Here is a 20,670-nt window from a genome sequence, read left to right as displayed (position 1 = left end):
GTCACACTGGTAATGCTCCCTTTCATATGAAGTAGGGTATAGGTGCAGATCCTCTGGGAGATCTATGTCCGGCCCATATCTTAAAAGCTCATTTACATATTAAAAAAAAAGTTTTTCTTTGAAATAAGACATTGGATTGCAGTGATCAAAGTATCAATTTATTCAGTTTTCTATGACCTACATGCAGGGCTGTGGAGTCGGTAAACCAAACATTCGACTCCGACTCCTCAATTTCTCTTGCACCGACTCAGACTCCTACATATATTGCTTATAGTTAGGTGTTAGTTATAATATATTGTAATACATGAACATGTGTATGTGAACATCAGACATTTAATAATTTTTTATGATACAATAATCAAGATATTTGGATAACATAAAATATATTTATTGGAATATAACTTTAGAACAAACTGTAATAAATTGTAAATATGTAATATACAGTAGATTACATATATATCGTGTATGTACATGTATGTATGTGTATATATATGTATGTGTGTGTATATATATATATATATATATATATATATATATATATATATATATATATATATATATATATATATATATATATATATAATTTAAAATATATTTTTACATATTGTATTACATATTTACAATTTATTACTTTTTTGTGTTCTAAAGTTGTATTTCAATAAATATATCTTGTTCTATCCAAATATCTTGATTAATGTATCATAAAAATAATTAAATGTCTAAAGTTCACATTGTACTACAATACATTTTTCCCTTAAATATAAGCATTATACTAAATGTTATTTAGTAAAATATTCAGCACATTCTGAACTGCACTACTGTCCCCAATTTATTATATATTTTAGGAGTCTGAGTCGGTGCATTTTATACCGACTCCACCAAAATGAGCTCCGACTCTGACTCCACAGCCCGCCTACATGCTCATATAGACTGCTTATGTGGGATGATCCTGTTGACTGGTTCCCTTTTTAAATATTTTTTGCTATTTGGTTTGTTTTAAAGTGACAATATATCAGTGAAAGTAACACTCAGAATATATGGTAATTTCCTTTATTCTAATTATGTAGCTTGTTTCTAGTGCTGAAGGCCATAAATGACCATTACAGATATTAATGAACTACTAAAGCCCTTCAGATGGGACTAGAATAATTTACTGGAGGGGTCTCTAGAGCTCATGCCTTGATCAATTTGAATGGGGGTTGTAAAAGAAAAGGCTGCTGATCTTGATGGACATGGGATTTCTTTCATCCTCTGCAGTATATTTTCTTCTGGTCATTAATGATCACATACCTGAGAGATGGCTTCCTCACAGCACAAACAAAAGCTGCTTTAAAAGGATCTGTCAGTAAGCAAATACATACTAAAAAGGGAAAAATAAGACACCTTCTCCTTTTTCCTTTAGATCTTGCATCATATGTAAAAAAGTTGGAGAACTATATGAAAGGTTAAATGACAATGTTAGTCTGAACTTTGATCTTTTACAAAGAATTGCTCACGTTTTGCCCCTTGGTAATTCAGGTTTACCATGGGCTGCAGGGGCCTATAAGGCGGACTACAGCCTGATGAAATATTTTACTATCCTCTTTTAATAAATCTGTAGGCTTGTCTTGTCACTTTTTTGGTTTGATTGCTCATATTTTTTTTCCAGCTCATTTAATACCTTTTTGTTCTAATATACTTTTGAAGCCTAGATTTTAAGTCTCATCCGAGGGCTCCCCGACGCACAGCCATATTGTAACCCTAATTTGTGTTGATGCTCCCTGGCCCATGCAGGATAATGCCTGTTTAGCACGCAGACCATGCTGATAATAAACAGTTTTGAATGGTTTGATATGACATTTGGATGCCTCTCGCCTCCCTTAGATGTGCATGGAGTTGTGTGGCATTCATCATCCAGTTTCGCAGGGCATTGTTCACAAAAGTGGTCATCAGTGTGTGATCTATCCAAAGGATATCCGCTTCTATGCTTTTCTGTGACTTTTCCAGTCTCTCTGTATCTCTGTAGAAGCTGCTAATGACACTCTGTGACACTCTAAATTCAATGGCCACTAAGTTCTGTCTGAGAACATCTGCTTGAAGTCTCACAATGGCGAATTGCTACTGATCAATTGTTAGGTGTCGTCTTGGTCTCATGATGTAAAAATGTGAACAGTATGATGAGGACTGTTCCAATACCAATTCAAATTGAACCACGAAATGTATTGGGCGATTCATGGATCAAACTCTTGTGAATTTTGCCACTAAGCTCCTTGTTGAACAGCAAGTTGTGCAAAAAGTACTGAAACCTGGAACAGTTGGACATGTGCATCCAAAAGTTCAGACCGTCACATTAGAAGGTTAGTGTGCATTATAGGATCCTCCTGAATTTTCACCCTAAAGCCAGATAGTCCTAACTTTGTGTTTTTTGTTTTTTTTAATTTATTTATTTACTTACTCACTCAATACTACTGTTCACCTGAATTGGGAGATATTTTTCTTTTGTTCCTGAGAAACAGCCCCCCCCCCCATCCTGAATGTAAATTTAGTCTTGTTGGCCAACTTTTCTTTAAGGGAGGCTGGAAGACCACACCCAATTGGTAACAAGACTAGAATTGCATACAGAAAAATGGAGATCATATCTTAAGAATTAAAAACTGAAGATTCAGGACAACATTTGCATTTAGACTAGGTAAATAACTTTCATTTTTATGGCAAATGCCTGGTCTGTAAAGGAAGTCAGTAAAAATGTACCGACTGCAGCTTGTGGACAAATATCCCTAACCTCTTGTATTTTTTTCTAAATTGAACTCTAAATTCCTAAATCAGTATAAACAGGTGTGTGTATGGTTTTTCTGTCCCCTGCCCCCCATCTTTCCCTATTTATGGAGCTGTTTGAGGGTTTACTGTTTGTTTGGGGAGCTGTAGTTTTTTTTTGTTTTTTTTAATCTATTATTCTGCCATATTCCAGTAATATAAAGGAGGGTAGATTTGATCTGTGCTGTGACCACTTTTTTTTTTTTTTTTTTCTTTTTCTATGAGAGAACCCAAAAAACACCAGTTTATGCATTTTTTTCTTTACGACATTTCATAATTTCATGATTTGACTTCTGCAGGTGCAGTGTTACCTAGTTATGATTTATTTTATAATTTTGTATTGCAGAAGTTTTTTTTTTTGTTCTAAATATATTTAACAACCTATTACCTTTTTTCTTTCATGCAATCATTTGATCGCTTGTACTATTATTGCAAATATTGCAAAAATTGAAGATTTCCTATAAGATTATTAAGATTGCCGCAGTGAGTGCCTTCAGTAGGCCCTCAAATGCCATTGTAAGCGATCAGCACTCCTCAATCATGGCACGCAGATCCCAACAATATAAATTCTGATGTAATATAGTGGCAGCGTCCTCTCAATGTTTAAACTTCCATGGACTGAGCTAGACCCTGTCGCTACAGTTAGAGGAATGTGCTGCTTGTGCAACGCATTGTGGACTGGGGAGTATAGAGCAGGGCTCTTTTCCTGAGTCCACACCATACGCTGGACCATGCCACCCGATATCGAGAAGGTATGCCATTTTAAATTATCTTCTATCCACTGGATAGCTAATAATAAGAATAGGTAATGACTTCAATGTAGCTCCTACAGTTTGGAACCCCACTGATCTCCAGGATTGGGGCCTTTTGTACCCCACCCTCTCCCCAACCTTTAGACGGAAGCTAGCGCAAGTTGTTAGGAGTGTAAGTCGCTCCCACTACATACTGCACCATTCGAGTTCTATGGGACAGATGAAGAGAGCTGGGCACTGACATGAAAATATTTTAGCGTGACCAAAGGGGTTTTATATTTAATTTTACAAATTAGCTGTGCAAATTGGTTCTTTGATTTGGGCTCTGTTTTATCTTGGAGGGGTTAAATCAAGCAGGTATGAATGTTTTTCTGTACTTAAACATCAGACTTGGGGTACTTTCACACTTCCGTTTTTTTTTTGGTGCAATCTGCTGTCTTGGGAATCAGCGGAATCCGTTAACGGATTCCGCTGTTTCCCATAGACTTGCATTGATGACGGATTGTGCCAAAAGTTCCTGCGTGGCTTCCGTTGGCCGACGCTCCGTTGCATCCGCTCAGCGGAAGCAACGCTGAATGTAACATTATTTGCTTGCGTCAAAATGACGCTGACCAGCGGATTCTGTTGCTTCCGTTAATTTATAATGGCTCCCTATGGTAGCGGATTCCGTTGCAAAGTGCTTTACAGCGGAATCAGCTGCTGGATTTTGCTAATTTCTACTGAGCATGCCCAGAATGAAAAAAAAAAAAAGAAAAAAACCCCCAACAAAACAGAGCCGACGCATTCTTTTAGACGGACGCCAAACGGATGCAACAGGTCCGTTATTTCACAGGAATCAGCTAACTTATTCCTGTGAAATAACGGATCCGTTGACACCACAAAAAATAACGGATGCGTCAAAACGACGCAGCAACGGACCCAGCGGATTTCGCCCAATGGAAGTGTGAAATTAGCCTTAGTCTTTATGGGGTGTGTCGGTGCCAGTTTTCATGGTCAACTATGTTAGTTTGTAGAAATTAATAGAGCACTAGTAACAAGGTGTAGTCCCTTTTCAGTTAATATTGATGATGTAATACAAAAATTGTGTTTTAGCCCATGACGCAAATCAAAGAACCATGTATAGAAGTTTTGTGTTATTCCGTCATATTATTGTTCGGTATGTCTTCTGATTCCCTTCCATAATTTTATAATAAGCTTATGGGTGGGATGCAATTAGCATTCTGGCATGCACGGCACATTGTATACCACCCTCTAAGGTGCTAACACACACAGTCCTCTCTTTTGAAGTTCTAGTGTCAGCCCTGTTCACCTAATATAGAAGGGAAGGTATACAGCATCTTTTAAAGTCTAATCCCATAAGCTGACTCAATGATTTTGCTCAATAAATGAGGATCGCTGACTGGAGCTAATTAAGGTAAAGATTGGCCAAATCAGCATGGGTGTGTCGGAGTTAATATGCATGGTTTCCAGATCCTGCAGATTAAAACAGTCACCTAATTTACAGCCAATAAATCTGTACGCAGGTTTTGTTTTTCTGCCTTTTTTCCCCGTATTATTTGGTAGTATGCTTGTAAATATGGAAAACGGGCAGGTTAGTGTGCATTTGTTTGCCCAAGCTTATGGGTCTGTGAAAAACATTGAACTGACATAATGAAGGTGGAGAAACTATTTTTTCAACATGTCCAAGAAAAAAAGGATACCAGTCTGATCCAGTGATGCGATGAATCGGACCTTATTCATAGAAGTGGGGCTTGTGAGGCAAAGTACCAAAGAGCCTTGTGCACTGAGGCAATATGGCTGCCTTACATGGGAGCTGCATGGCCAACTGTATAAGATGTGTGCCTCCGATGTAATATGCCAAAAGAGGAAACTCCTTGGTCTCCATATGAAGCTTTCAGAGATGCAGAAGACCCCATGTTCCTCATTAGAAGCCCTCTTAGCCTAAGGTCTCATGTCCTGTAATCATCTGTTAGAACAGATCCAGCAGCAATCCATTGTGCAAACAGAACGTTTGTCAGTTTTGAAAAAAAATAGATTTTTGCGGGATCCGGTTTTTTTTTTTAACTGTAGGGTCTATGGAAAACTGATCTATTAACGGATTGCCAACGGATTCCTGCTGGATCCGTTCTAAGGCAGGACTACAGGATATCTGATGTGAGCTTAGCCTAACTTTATATACAAACCCTAAGGCCCTGTGCGCACTTGCCGGTTTTTGCCGCGGATTTCCTGCGGTTTTGCTGCATGTTTCATTCATAACATCTCTGCAGTGATTCACCAGCAAAACCTATGGGAAAAAAAATGCTGTGCGCACTATGCAGATTTTGACAGCTTTATGTTTTGCTGCGTGTCAACAATTGCATGTCACTTCTTTTCCGCACGTCGCTGTGGGATTTCACTCCATTGACTGCCATGTAATCGTGAAATCCCGCAGGGAATAACGCAGGCAGCAAATTCTGTGCGGTTCATTGCGTTTTCCTGCGTTATTCCCTCCGGTATTTTGCGGTTTACCTGCGGTAATCATCACTGCCTGAGTTTTGCAGGGAAGTGATGTCATTATGACAGGAAGAGGAAGCGGAGCAGAGAGTAAACACACACAGATCACACACACAGAACACACACACATCGCACTCACACATATAGAATATACCGTATTTTTCGGACCATAAGACGCACTTTTTCCCCCCCAAATGTTGGAGGAAAGTTGGGGGTGCGTCTTATGGTCTGACTGTAGCTGCGGGGAATGAGGTGCTGCGGTGGAGCGGGTCATCGGGGGCACGTGGGCCCGCTCATTACATATGCACGCCCATCCTCCCGCCCATCTCTCAGCGCAGAAGTCGGCGCTGATAGGTGGGCGGGAGGACGAGCGGGGACGCACGCATAGTAAAGAGCCGGCCCACATGATCACCCCTGGCAATTACAGCCTGGAGTGATCATGTGTGGCTGTATTCACTGCTCCCTGCACGTCATTATCAGCGCCGGGTGCAGTGAATCAGTGTACTCACCCGTCCCCGTGTGTGGAGCCGTCTTCCTGTCTGTGCCGGTCAGCTGATCTGTGCTGATCAGCTGACCGGCACAGACAGGAAGACATCGCGATGCTGCAGGGGAACGGCTCCACACACACAGGTCAGTGGTGCAGAAAGGAAGATGATCGGCTGCAGGGAGTGAGGAAAAGGTGAGTATAAACGTTTATTTTTTTTTTCTCTGTGCTATAGGATACAGGCCATATACCAGGATGGTATATGAGCACGATGGGGGCATATAGCAGGATGGATGGGGGTATGTGAACAGCATGGGGGTATGTGAACAGCATGGGGGTATGTGAACAGCATGGGGGTATGTGAACAGCATGGGGGTATGTGAACAGCATGGGGGTATGTGAACAGCATGGGGGTATGTGAACAGCATGGGGGTATGTGAACAGCATGGGGGTATGTGAACAGCATGGGGGTATGTGAACAGCATGGGGGTATGTGAACAGCATGGGGGTATGTGCAACCTACAATAGCCCTCAGTCCAGTAGACCACTGTGCAACCAGCTCTGTCCTCACCTATTGTACCATCACCCATTCCCTGTAGACTGTGAGCCCTCGCGGGCAGGGTCCTCTCTCCTCCTATACCAGTCTGTCTTGTACTGTTAATGATTGTTGTACATATATTCTCTCTCACTTGTAAAGCGCCATGGAATAAATGGCGTTATAATAATAAATAATAATAATGTGAACAGGATGGGGGTATGTGAGCAGGATCATATACAAGGCAGGAAGATCATTACCAGGATTGGGGTACCTTAGTAGAGAATTTGGGGACATTACCCCCCATAACAGTGTCCGCAGCAGATCCTCGCCCCATAACAGTGTGTCATGACCACATTTTTTGCTTAAAGTTTTATTTTCCTATTTTCCTCCTCTAAAACCAGGGTGCGTCTTATAGTCCGAAAAATACGGTACATACAAATCAAACAGACATAAAGAAAAAAAAACACGTGGGCTCCGCTGTATTTTTACTGTCCAGCCGAGGTAAGCACACAGCGGCGGCCTGGTATTCTCAGTATGGGGAGGACGAGGGGCAGGGTTAATGCCCCCTCTCCCGCAGCCGAGAATATCAGCCCACAGCTGCCCCGGGACTGTCTCATCCATTATGCGGCAGTCCCGGATTGTCCCTGACTCTTCCAGATGCCGTGGCTATCCAGGTAATAATGAGTTAAATGACAGCGGATCGCCGCCATTTAAGTCCAGGCTTGATCATGGCAGCGTCTATGAGACAGCTGACATTATAAACCCGTAAGTAAAGTGAAAAAAACACACACCGAAAAATCCTTTATTTTAAATAACACAAAAAAGCCCCTGGTTCACCCCTTTATTAACCCCCCCCCCCCCCGAAACACACAGCTCCGGCGTAATCCACGTCCTGCGATACTTGCATCCAGCCGCGACTGACACTGCTGAATGCAGCCTCGCAACGAGACAGACTGCAGAGAGGTAATTACCGGTCATTTCCCACGGCCGGTAATGTGAACACACTACCACTCAGGAGAAATGCAGGGTGTTCTCACAGGGACTCTATCTATCTACCTATCTATCCTTCTATCTATTCTTCTATATGTCTATTTATCTGTCTGCTATCGATCTCAGAAGGAAATTACTTTTTTTTTTTTTTCTTCAATGTGTTAATTGCATTGAATGCATTAAAGCACATGTACCAACCCGCATGCGGCAAAACCGCGGCAATACTGCTGCAAACTGCATGTGGTTTTCGGGTGCGGTTTGCCGCGGTTTTGTACCGCGGGTGCGGTAATCTTTCAGACTCTGCGGAATTTACTTAAGAAAATTCCGTTTTCCAGTGCGCACAGGGCCTTATGATGTCATGTATATAAACCCTTCATAACATTTCCAACCAGTTCAATAGTGGTGAATCAAGGGTAAAAACCAATCCTCTGTTTTCTTGATTCATTCATACTTGTATTATTCCAAGGATCGTCCTAGAGAGACTTGTAAGTCGCTGAGCAGTGAAATATAAGATTGTTAGCCGGCAGGGTGCAGCCTTTTGTTCACACTGGAATTCCCATCCGTATAGGGAATGTAGGGAGTGATTTTATTTCCCCATTTCCTTTGGGCAGTAAACAAGCACTGAAATTTGGCCCAGCTCTCCCAACCCCCATCGCTCTTTACTGGGCTAATAAAATTGTTTGTTAATGCCTGAAGGGAAGTGACTGGTGAACAAAATGTTTAGTAGATCCAGCAGTCCATTGACTGGCACTAGAGCTGAAAGAGGATTAGTAGCTGCAATTTAAAGCTGATCCCTTCTCAAGTCTGGCGGCAATGCTGTGATATAATGGGAATCCTAATTGAACAACTCTTAACTGTTTTCTATGGGACTGTCCGGATAATGTCTTTTATGCTTTAATGAGGCCACATGCACACTTTGAGTATTTAGTGAGCGTTTTAAATTCGGAAAATATATATAATTTTTCTCATTATCTTATCTCTGTAGGCTGTGTTCGGACAGGCATATATCATGGTCCTTATGTATACCGCAATCGTCCGGACTACACAGTTTTTGTCTCCTATGAACCCATGAAGCTGTACGTTTTTTCAGGAGAACTGTAGTCAGTTCGGATATTGGGGTCCGTACATGGACTCTGACGAGCGCCCATGAACCCAGCGTTACTACAGTTGTATGCAAATTTTTATCTGTCCCACAATGTTGCCTAAAAAGTCACTTTCTTTGAAAAAATGTGCAAAACTTAAGTAGTCAGTTTTTTTCAGGAAGACCATTTTATTTTTTAACCAAATCAATAAATGGATTCACAAGACATGGGAAACGTAAAGGAAGGACTTGAGCCATTCCTCCTGCTGAATCTAAACCTGACATTCTCTAACATCTGCACCAAAAACTACGGTGACATTTTAACACATTTTCTGCAGAAAACCTCTGTCAATAGGAAAATGGTAAACTCCAGACAAGTGCTGTATCTTTTACTGTAGTCGCTTTCTTTTTCTTGCATTTTGTTGGCCTGAGGATTTTTTGAATATCAATAGCATCATGGTGTAGGTGAGGTTTTTGGCAATTTTGTGGTGTGATCTCCATTATTTTTCTCCCTTGTTAACCCCTTCACCCCCGGCCACTAAAACACCCTAATGACCGGGCCATTTTTTGCAATTCTGACCAGTGTCACTGACAGGTTATAACTCTGGAACGCTTCAACGGATCCTGGTGATTCTGAGATTGTTTTTTCGTGACATATTGTACTTCATGTCAGTGGTAAATTTAGGCCGATATTTTTTGCGTTTATTTGTGAAAATTTAAGAAATTTGGCGAAAATTTTGAAAATTTCGCAATTTTCAAACTTTGAAAATTTATGCCCATAAATCTGAGAGATATGTCACACAAAATTGTTACTAAATAACATTTCCCACTTGTCTACTTTACATCAGCGCAATTTTCGAAACAAATTTTTTTTCCGTTAGGAAGTTAGAAGGGGTCAAAGGTCATCAGCAAATTCTCATTTTTCCAACAAAATTTACAAAATAATTTTTTTTAGGGACCACATTACATTTGAGGTGACTTTGAGAGGCCTAGGTGACAGAAAATACCCAAACGTGACCCCATTCTAAAAACTACACCCCTCACACTGCTCAAAACCACATCCAATAAGTTTATTAACCCTTTAGGTGCTTCACAGGAACCAAAGCAATGTGGAAGGAAAAAATGAAAATTTTACTTAACACAAAAATGTTACTTTAGCCATAAAATTTTCATTTTTACAAGGGAGAAAAGAGAAAGTGCACAATACAATTTATTGTGCATGTTCTCCTGAGTACGCTGATACCCCATATGTGGTAAAAATCAATTGTTTGGGCGCACGGCAGAGCTCGGAAGGGAAGGAGCGCCATTTGAATTTTTGAACGCAAAATTAGCTGCACTCATTAGCGGACGCCATGTCGGGTTTGAGGTGCCTAACCAATGGAGCTCCCCCACAAGTCACCCCATTTTGGAAACTAGAGCCCTCAAATATTTTTTCTAGATGTTTGGTGAGCACTTTGAACACCTGGGGGCTTCACAGAAGTTTATAGCGTTGAGCCGTGAAAAGAAAAATTTTTTTTTTTTACCACAAAACGGTTGCTTCAACTAGGTAGCTTTTTTTTTCACAAGGCTATCAGGAAAAAAATGCACCATAAAATGTATTGTGCATTTTCTCCTGAGTACGCAGATACCTCATATGTGGTGGAAAGTAATTGTTTGAGCGCATGGCGGGGCTCAGAAGAGAAGGAGCGCCATTTGACTTTTCAAACGCACAGACGCAGTGCACTGATCGGCCGCTGCAGGACGCACGGTCGGATGCGATACAAAAAGCGTCGCAGATACGGAAAAAAGTCACGCCAAAAATTGAGCAGGGATGCCGATCCGTTATCTGCATTCCTGATCAGCGCTTGGCAGGACGCACGGACGGATGAGGTGTAAAAATGGACAGGGGATACGGAAAAAAAAAGTTATACTCACAGTACCCAGAGGACTAGCAGGAGGATCACTGACCAGAAGAGCTGCAGAGGAACAGATGGCAGAGAGATGGACAGCTTTACAGGAGCAGCAGGCAGATCAGCAGAATGCCCAGGAAGGACCCAGCGATGGACGCAGATGTGATCAGGCCGGTGAAGACAGGTAAGAGGACGTCGGGGGAGAGCAGAGGGGGAGAGGGGGGGTTGAGAGCAGAGGGGGAGGGGGGAGAGCAGAGGGGGAGGGGGGAGAGCAGAGGGGGAGACCGGAGAGGGAGCTGCAGAAGCAGAATAGAGATAATGGGGGAGGCAGTCAGATCGCGGGGGGAGCGGATCGGGATGTCGGGGGGGGGGGTGGGGGTGGTTGGGGGGAGCAGATTGCGGGGGGGCACGGCAGGGGCTATCACGGCAGCGCGCAGGGGCACCACGGGAGCGCGCACGGGCTGCAAAGTGAGCACAGTACTCACGTGCAGCAGCAGCGGTGACCTCAGCTACGGCGGCGGCAGCGGTGGCGTGGTACCACAAGTACCAGCCACTGCACGCTGCAGACATGTTGGGGGAGGGCTCTCAGGCCAGCACAGGCCTGGGGAGGGCGGCCACCGGCAGATCAGACCGCCCCACTGCACACTGATTGGAGCGATTGCGCGTCATAGCACGATCGCTCCAATCAGTGCTGCAGGGGCTGGGGGCGGCATGTTTGAGGTCCACCTATGATATGCTGCTGCAGCTGCGGCATCTCATAGCTGGATCTCACAGGATCGCACTAATTCGGGCATTATTTTTGCCGAAATTAGTGCGATCGATGTGGTTGGCGGTTCAGATTTGAACAGCCAATCACATCGATCGTCGATAGGGGGTGGCGATGCCGCCCCCCCTGGGGTCAAGCAAAGGTCCCCTGCTGTAAGAAACAGCAGGGGACATCATTTGAAAGCCGTTGCTATGGCCACGGCAATCAAATGAAGTTTAGGCCGTAAAATTACGTCCCTGGTCGTTAAGTCACGTTAAAATAGGACGTAATTTTACGGCCCGCGGTCGTGAAGGGGTTATAATACTGTACAATAAAAAAAAATAAATTGTGGTTTATGCCTCCAAAGACACAAATATTCTACTTGTGATTAGTTTTTATTAGCTAAACAAAAAAATTACATATGCAAGCTTTCAGATCACAGACGCTAATTAATCAGGCAGGTTGTTGAAAAAATACAACCAAAAATGGCATGTTAAAGGGAACCTGTCAAGTGAAGAAAAAATGCTATTAACCTGCAAATACGGTGTAAATCTATAGGTCAATAGTGTTTGGAACCTGCCCACTGTCTGTACATCAAACCCAGCTGCTGGGAGGAAATTAACCTTATTGCTTTATTCCTCCCGCCAACGTTGTGGTTTCTGTCATCGTGACGGCGCTTGCACAGGTTGTCACCATTGTGGATGGAGAGCGGCGGCGGCAATCGTACCAAACCCCCCTACCCCACGCACTGACTGAGCTGATTCTGTTGCTGAGCAGCTATCAGTGCGGGGAGCGTGGTTATAGAGCGATGACTGAACCGGCGTCACCACGATGACCGTAACCTGAATTTTGCCAGGATGGATAAAGTTCGTTTTCTCCCATCAGCGGGATTTGATGTGCAGGCGTCAGGCAGGTTCTGTATGCTATTAACCTGGAGATTAACCCAATATCTGTAAGTTAATAGCGGTTTTGTTTTGTTTTTTTTTTTTCATATGACAGGTTCCCTTTAAGTTTTTTTCTTTTTCGGCTTATGCATTACAAATGTTGTGAATGTAATGGTATGTTCACACAGGGTGTTTTGGCAATGTGTTTTTTTTTTTTTTTTGAGAAAAAAAGTACATTACACATGGATTTTATGCGTCTGTTATTTTTTTTTTTTGTCATTTGAGTGTTTTTGAAGCATTTTTCAGTGTTAGAATTTCACATTTTTGAAAACGCATTGATGATTTACAAATGCATGACATAAAAAACAACATAGCATGTGGATTACAATGAGCAAGTTCCATTTATTATGTTGAGACTGTAAGGCTGCGTGCCCCATGGTCAGTCTTTGCGTTTTGGATGTAGCCTGCTTCAGCTGTGTCCTAAACACTGCGTTTCACAGTGCAAGCATAGTGGATGGGATTTCTAGAAAATCCTGTGCCCACTGTGCTTTTTTTTTCCCCGCAGCAAACACTGACCTGAGGTGCGTCTTTCCAGACCGCAGCATGTCAATTGTTTGTGGATTCGCATGCGTCCTCCATAGGGAGAACACATGCAGGAGGCCACAGCGCACTGAATCCTGATCCTGGGCACATACCCTGAGAGTATGTTCCCATGTTGCAGATTTGTTTGCAGATTTTCTGCACCTAAAACTACATGTCTTGGCAGGAAAACGCATTATAAAAACGTTAGAAATTAATACGTTAAAGGACGGGTAACTAGACTTAGGCTATGTGCCCACGGGCGCTCGTACCAGCGGATGTATCAGCAGGTACGAGCGCATGTTTCCCGCAGCTGCCCGCCGGCGTCCGCAGCTATTTTTAGCTGCTAGATTACACCGGAATAGCTGCGGGAAACATGCGGACATTAATGCGGCTTACCTGCGGACGTCCCGGCCTCTATCTCCATAGCGGAGGGCCGGGACATCAGCAGGTAATTCCGCATGAATAATTGACATGCAATTATACATGCGGATGCCTACATCCGCAGCATGATCGGCAGCCGCACTTTCTGCAGCGTGGACACAGCACTCCCCATGTCCCATAGGATAACATGGGGAGTGACTGTACATGCTAAAACCTGCGGATTTATCTGGAAAATCCAGAAAAATCCGAAGGTTTTCCGCAGCAAAATCCGCAGAAATAAGCTCCTGTGGGCACATAGCCTTACAGGGAAGGGTGAGAGGTTGGAAAAGTTGGCTTTATTTAGCTTAGAAAAAAAGACGTCTGAGGAGATCTCGTATGTATAGGTACATGTGTGGTCAATATAAAAGACTGGCACATGACTTATTTCTTCCAAAGACAGTACTAAGGACCAGGAAGCATTAACTGCAAGTGGAAGAAAGCGATTCAAGTAGCTAAATAGGAAAGGGTTCTTTACAGTTAGAGCAGTCAGACTGTAAAATGCCCTACCACAAGCGGTAGTAATGGCAGATACTATAACAGCTTTCAAAAAAGGGCTGGATGATTTCCTCAGTACACACAACATTGTCGGTTATAAATGACTTAATGTCAAAATGTGTAATTGGTGGAGGAAGGTGGAACTAGATGGACCGAGGTCGTTTTTTCCCCCCCTTTTAACCGAACGTGTGGTTTTTCTTTTGTATTTGTTTTGTATTTATTTGTTTTTTTGCATTCTGATCAGAAAAACACTGGTAAAAATCGCAGAAACAAATGACAAGTCAGTTGTTTGGTGCATACATTTTTCAGGGGTAAAAATGCTGCACTTTAATAGTTGAAGACCAGGCCATTTACCCCCAGTCCTAAACAGGCATATTTTTCCAGTTTTTTTTTTTTTTTTTTTTTTTTTTTTTATACAGGCTGTGAAATTATTTGATTTGCATATTATAGTAATGTTTCTTTCTTTTTTTGTGATGTGGGCTTTATTTTTATGCCAGTCATATTTTTCTTGTTACTACAGTACCAAGAAACTGAGCTTTCTGAAATCTCATGCACACGCTGCTTATTTTTCCTTGTACATTTTAACCATTAGCCTTGTGTGCACTAGATGGAATTTCCCGCGTATTTCCTGCGGATTTGCTGCATGTTTCGCTGCAGAAAATGTTCATAATATCTCTGCAGTGATTCACCAGCAAATCCTATGGGGAAAAAAATGCTGCGCGCACTAGGCGGATTTTGACAGCTGCATGTTTTGCTGCCGGATTCCCACAGCAAAAACAATTGCATGTCACTTCTTTTTCGCACTTAGCTGCGGGACTGGCTACCGGAGGAATCGCCAGTAATGCCAGGTCTGGATTCAGTTACCTGCACTGAACTCCGGAGCTCCCACCTTATCTCCGGAGTGCAGCTTAGACTAAACTGCGAGCGCCGAGTGATTGTTTCCCCGGCAATTGCAGTTTAGTTCAGGCCGGGCTGATCTCCGGAGCTCAGGTGACAGCTGTAGAGAGGCCGGGCTGCACTCCAGAGCTGTCACCTGACCTCCGGAGAGCAGCCCGGCCTGAACTAAACGGCAATCAATCACTCGGCGCTCGCAGTTTAGTCTAGGCTGCACTCCGGAGCTCAGGTGGGAGCTCAGGAGTTCAGTGCAGCTAACCGTGGCCAGGCCTGGTATTATTGGAGATTCCTGCAGTAGCCAGTCCGACGCTGGCTGCGGCATTTTCGCACCAAATCCGCAGCAAAATGCAACAAACCGCATGCGGATTTGGAAACTGATTTCAGTGCGGTATTTTCCCACAGGTGCGGAAATCTTGCTGAGCCTCCGGAATTTTCTTAAGAAAATTTCTTTTCTTTTTTAGTGCGCACGGGCCTTAAAGCGGTTTTTTGTTTTTTTTTTTGGTTTTGTTTTCAAATTTGAGCTTGATAATTCAGTGTGTTTGACGCATTTTACACCTATTCAAATGTGTTGGAAAAACCCAGGATTGAGACGTGTCAAACATGCATATTTTACACAATGTTTTTCCATAGTTTTATGCAGCGTAAACTGACTAGATGTTCATTTTTAAAATCTACAACATATCAATACCTCTTGTGGTGAATATATCTTTTATTGCTGGATTTTCCTCATAGACTTAAATGAGGTAATGAATATCCATGAGTAAAAAACACAGGTGTTTTTAGTGCATTTCTGTAGAGGAAAAGGCCTAAACACATGTTACTCGCAGATGAAGTTATCAGCACATCTTTAGCAGAGCTAAGTAACAGGAGGCATTACAGAGCAGTTTTATTTAAAACATGACATGATAAAAACTCAAGCAGCCTAATGTAGTTAATTAGTGCGGAAAATTAAAAGGAACCTGTCACCAGTTTTTTGCCCTATAAGCTGCGGCCACCACCAGTGGGCTCTTATATACAGCATTCTAACATGCTGTATATAGGAGCCCAAGCCACTGTGTGGAACATAAAAAAACACATTAATACTTAACTAAACCGGTCGCTGCAGCGGATGTGGATCAAATGGGAGTCTTCGTCCTCCGGTGCCGCCTCTTTCGGCCATCTTTGTCAATCTTCTGAAGTCGTGGTGCATGACGCTTTCGTCACACACACTCTCCGGCATTCAGGTCCTGAGCAGGCACACTTTGATCTGCCCTTAGCAGAGCAGATCAAAGTATTGTATTGCGCATGCGCGGGACAGGCGAGTGTGTGTGATGTAGACGCGTCATGCACACAGGCTTCAGAAGGAGGACAAAGATAGCCGAAAGAGGAGGCGCCGGCACCGGAGGACGAATACGCCTATTTGAGCCACATCCACCGCAGCGACTGATTTAGGTGAGTATTGTAAAGTGTTTTTTTATGTTCTACACAGTGGCCTGGGCTCCTATATACAGCATGTTAGAATGCTGTATATAAGAGCCCAGTGGTGGTGGCCGCAGCTTATAGGGCAAAAAACTGGTGACAGGTTCCCTTTAACATCAAAAACTCACCAAATACTCATCATAGGAACTTAAAGGGGCTTCCACTACTTTGACATTGATGACCTAACCTTAGAATAGGTCATCAATGTCTGATCGGCCGAGATCTGACTCCCAGCACCCCCACCGATTTAGCTGTTGTCAGTCCCGGCAGCAGGCAGCCTGAAATGCTCCATCATCTGATAGCAGCCCGGTACTTCACATCCGCCTCCCATTCTAATCAGTAGGAGGCAGATGTGCAATACTCGGCCTGGCCGCTATCAAAAGATGGAGCAGCTCCAGAACTGATCACTTCCTGCTGCCGCCGCTTGGACAAAGCAGCTGATTGGCCGTGGTCCGACACCCCCGCCAATCAGACATTGATGACCTATCCTAGGCATAGGCCATCAATGTCAAAGTAGTGGACAACCTCTTTAATTTTGCTGCTTTTGAACCTCATGTTTGCATGCTGAAATTTATTTTATTTTTTTCTCTTCTCATCTCTCATCAGGAGAACACCTCTTGGTCTGACCATGGAGATGGACATAGCAGAGAAGCATCTCGGGATTTTGCAAAGGTAATATTACTAAAAAAAATACAGTACAGATTCTACCTCAACGACATGGAGAGATGGATTTGGATTGATCGATTTCCTACAGCCAATTCCTTTCCTCTTCACGAGATAAGCCATGGCCAGAAGTCTGGCGGCAGCATTCTGAGAGCGAACACAAGCGCTCAACTGAGTGTTCTTGTGGAACGGTCACTCAGGTGAGATAGCTGTTGACCAAATAATCGATTAGCTGACATCTGTTTAATAGGGAGCCTTTCTAAAGGGGTTCACTAGTATAAGAAAAACATGGCTTTGTTCTTCCAAAAATAGTGACACACCTGTCCAGTATATTATTGCAGCACAAGAAGTTACAGTATTCACAAAAAAAATTAAGTCAAAATTAGAAAAAGATGGCTAATTTTTATTAATCAAGCCTCAGGTTTGGCTTTGTTTGTAAGACGTGTGCTAATTTGTTTTTTACCTTCCAGCTTTATGAGCTTGACAGTGATCCTAAACGGAAAGAATTTCTCGATGATCTCTTTGTGTTCATGCAAAAGAAAGGTGAGCTAATAGCAGCTGCTGTCATTGTTTCCCCTTTTCTCGAAAATGATTTGATAGTTTTTCGCTGTTTTTGTATTTTAATGTGACCAGATGTTACTTTAATGCCTAGTTTGGCTGTATGAAACACAACATAGCAATTTTAAGCAGTAGGGAGACCTTGTTTTTGGCGTTTTTTGTCTCCACTCAGAACACGGAATGCTCAAAGTACAATGTTAATGCTGTTCTTCCTATAGGCTTCCAAAGGGTTACAAGAAAAAAAAAAAGTTCAGAAATAGTTGGTAAACATTATTTTTAGACCCATCTGGCAACGGAAGACAAAGACTTGGGCATTTGAATTTAAACTGCCCGATTATCGCACGAGGTTAGCACTATTGTCTACAGCACCAGGTTCACCAAGGGCAACATTTGCATGGAGTTTGTATGTTCTCCCAGTGTTTGTGTGGGTTTCCACCCACACAACCAAAGACATATTGATAGGGAATTTATATTGTGATCCCCAACAGGGACAGTGATTAATGATGCCTGCAGACGTTGTCATTATATAAGCTAACATTGTGGGGAAGTAGGAAAGCCCCCATTCACATTGGATGGTCAACCTGTCGTAATTTCAAACAGGGCCCTAATGATTGCAGCACTTGGGAGTTAAAACAGATCGGGAAGGGAGGTGGGGGGGGGGGGGGGGGGGGGTCATCACTTTGTCCTGCAAGTGATGATACTAGTGCATGCTGCAATATGCAATTTTTTTTTTTTTTATCTCTCTCCATCACATGTGAACTCTGAGTTACTGACCTCAGTCCAGGTTCACATGTGCATGTTCTGGATCACCATGCATGGACCAGTTGCAGGGTTTTTGACCTGAACTAAACAAGCTCATGCCCCTCTATATAAAGTTGTGGCGTTTGGGTCAAGAGATCAGTGGCCAGTATGTGCAGCGTGGGCTGAGTTTGGACCAAGAAAACGCTGATGTGTGAAGCTCTCATTTCAGTGTTCTGTCCAGGTACAATCCGTTTGGTACATGGACTAAAAAAAAAAAAAATTTTAACTGGCCATTAATTTTACCTTGCATTAATGATTGGCCTGTATAATGGGCACCATGGACTGAGGGTTTGTTTAAACAAGCAGATAATCGAATGAACAATGCAATTTTTAACTCGCGTCTAGCAAACGCTGTCAGACAAGTGTCTATACAGGTCGAGAATTTCTAATGAAATGATTTAATAGTGATAGTTGAATAGCGATTGAACATAATGCACTGAGAGCACAGATAATCTGAAGTGTAGTGAAATGTTCCACTCTCCAATTCCATAAGTGAAGGTGTTTATTTCTAATACATGAATTCATAAAGTATTGTGGAAAGAAAATGTGATCGAATTAATATGCTTACTCAGTGTCATGGTTCATGGACAGTAGCGTTTGCAATAACGATGAACAATATGACATGAATATGTGCTCATTCACATGCTTCAGCTGCTACTGAAGAATTGTCTGAGCATTACTAACCAATCGCTGAGAGCCATACCTATCGAGGATTTCAATGTAGTGAACGATCTCCATTTACATTAAACAATTTTCAAAAGGTTAGTGAGAATCTTTAATTTGCACAAACAATTTAATGCGCAATGAACAAGCATTTTTGGGCATACAGTAGAACCTTGGATTACGAGCATAATTGGTTCCGGGAGTGTGCGCTTAAACCAAGTTACTCTGATATCAAAGCAAATTTTCTGATAAGAAATAATTGAAAACACAGACCATTCGTTCCACAATCCAAAGAATATTGACTGTGTTTATAATGTGCAATACAGGGTAATATTGTGGTACCGTGTTAGCCAGAAAAATCAATTGATATACTATGTCCCAAGAATGACAACAGTATTTTAGGAGTGATACCTTTATGGGCTAACCAGAAAAATCATATTAGCAAGCATTCAGAGCACACAGGCTCCTTCTTTGTAATTTACCTGAAGAAGGAACCTGTGTGCTCTGAAAGCTTGCTAATATGATTTTTCTGGTTAGCCTATAAAGGTATCACTCCTAATATACTTTTGTCATTCTTGGGACATAGTAGTCAAATTACTGTATTTATACAAACTTATTACAGTAATACAAAATGTACTGTATTCATATCAAATTATTACCGTGCACTAATACAAGATACTGTACAGTAAAAAGCATATAAAATTGCACGTTAGTTTACAATAGAATTGTTTGTGTGTGGGAGGTACAATATAGAGAGAGAAAATTATGTGTAAATATGACAACCTTTATTCTAGTACAGTACACAAGAAAACACCCCCAAAATCTATTCTCAAAATAAGGGCAGAACTAAGCCAAATGTGGGGTAGGAATACTGCACAGGCAATTAGATTACAAGATTACAGTACAAGTAATGTGCTGCACTGGTTAGCAAAAAGAAAGTACAATACTGTATCCACAAATGCAAATTGATAGATATGCTATATATACTGTATTGTACAATGGTATATTGTGTACTGTATGCAGTACATATGTACAGGAAGTTGCCTCCAGAGCGGGTCAGAGCGCGGTAAAAGGACAGAACCATAAGTGTGCTTTGTGAGTATTTGCTCTTATTGCAAAGCATTGCTCTTAAACCAAGTTACAAATTTTTACAAAGCTTTGCTTGTCTTGCAAAACGCTCTCAAACCAAGTTACTCTTAATCCAAGATTCCACTGTGTTGTACAGTCGCTTAGCCCATTTACCTTACACAATTGACGTGAACAATGGGTCGTTACCGTTAGAATTTGCAGGATTATCATTAGTGATGAGCAAGCACTACCATGCTCGAGTGCTCAGTACTCGTAACAAGCAGCTGATTCTCAAACTGGAGCGACTGGAGTACCCAAGTATAATGGCAGTCAATGGGGGACTGGAGTATTTTTCGGGGAAATGCATCCATCTGCTCGTTACGACTACTGAGCGCCTGTTCACGGTAGCGCTTGATCAT

General features: G+C 42.3%; 1 protein-coding gene across 1 annotated transcript in view; it reads left to right on the top strand.

The window, feature by feature from the left end:
• Positions 1 to 17,826, top strand: part of LOC142302503 (uncharacterized) — a 43,811-nt gene extending 25,985 nt beyond the window's left edge. Inside the window, exons 3-5 of the mRNA XM_075343583.1 lie at positions 17,105 to 17,170; positions 17,632 to 17,704; positions 17,795 to 17,826. Of these exons, the coding sequence (XP_075199698.1) occupies positions 17,105 to 17,170; positions 17,632 to 17,704; positions 17,795 to 17,826 (171 nt within the window). The remainder of the gene's footprint in view (positions 1 to 17,104; positions 17,171 to 17,631; positions 17,705 to 17,794) is intronic.
• Positions 17,827 to 20,670: the final 2,844 nt, after the last annotated feature.

This window comes from Anomaloglossus baeobatrachus, chromosome 4 (genome assembly GCF_048569485.1).
Source record: "Anomaloglossus baeobatrachus isolate aAnoBae1 chromosome 4, aAnoBae1.hap1, whole genome shotgun sequence".
Classification (NCBI taxonomy): domain Eukaryota; kingdom Metazoa; phylum Chordata; class Amphibia; order Anura; family Aromobatidae; genus Anomaloglossus; species Anomaloglossus baeobatrachus.
The sequence above is the reverse complement of the archived record's forward strand: the minus strand, read 5'-3'. Positions and strand labels throughout refer to the sequence as shown.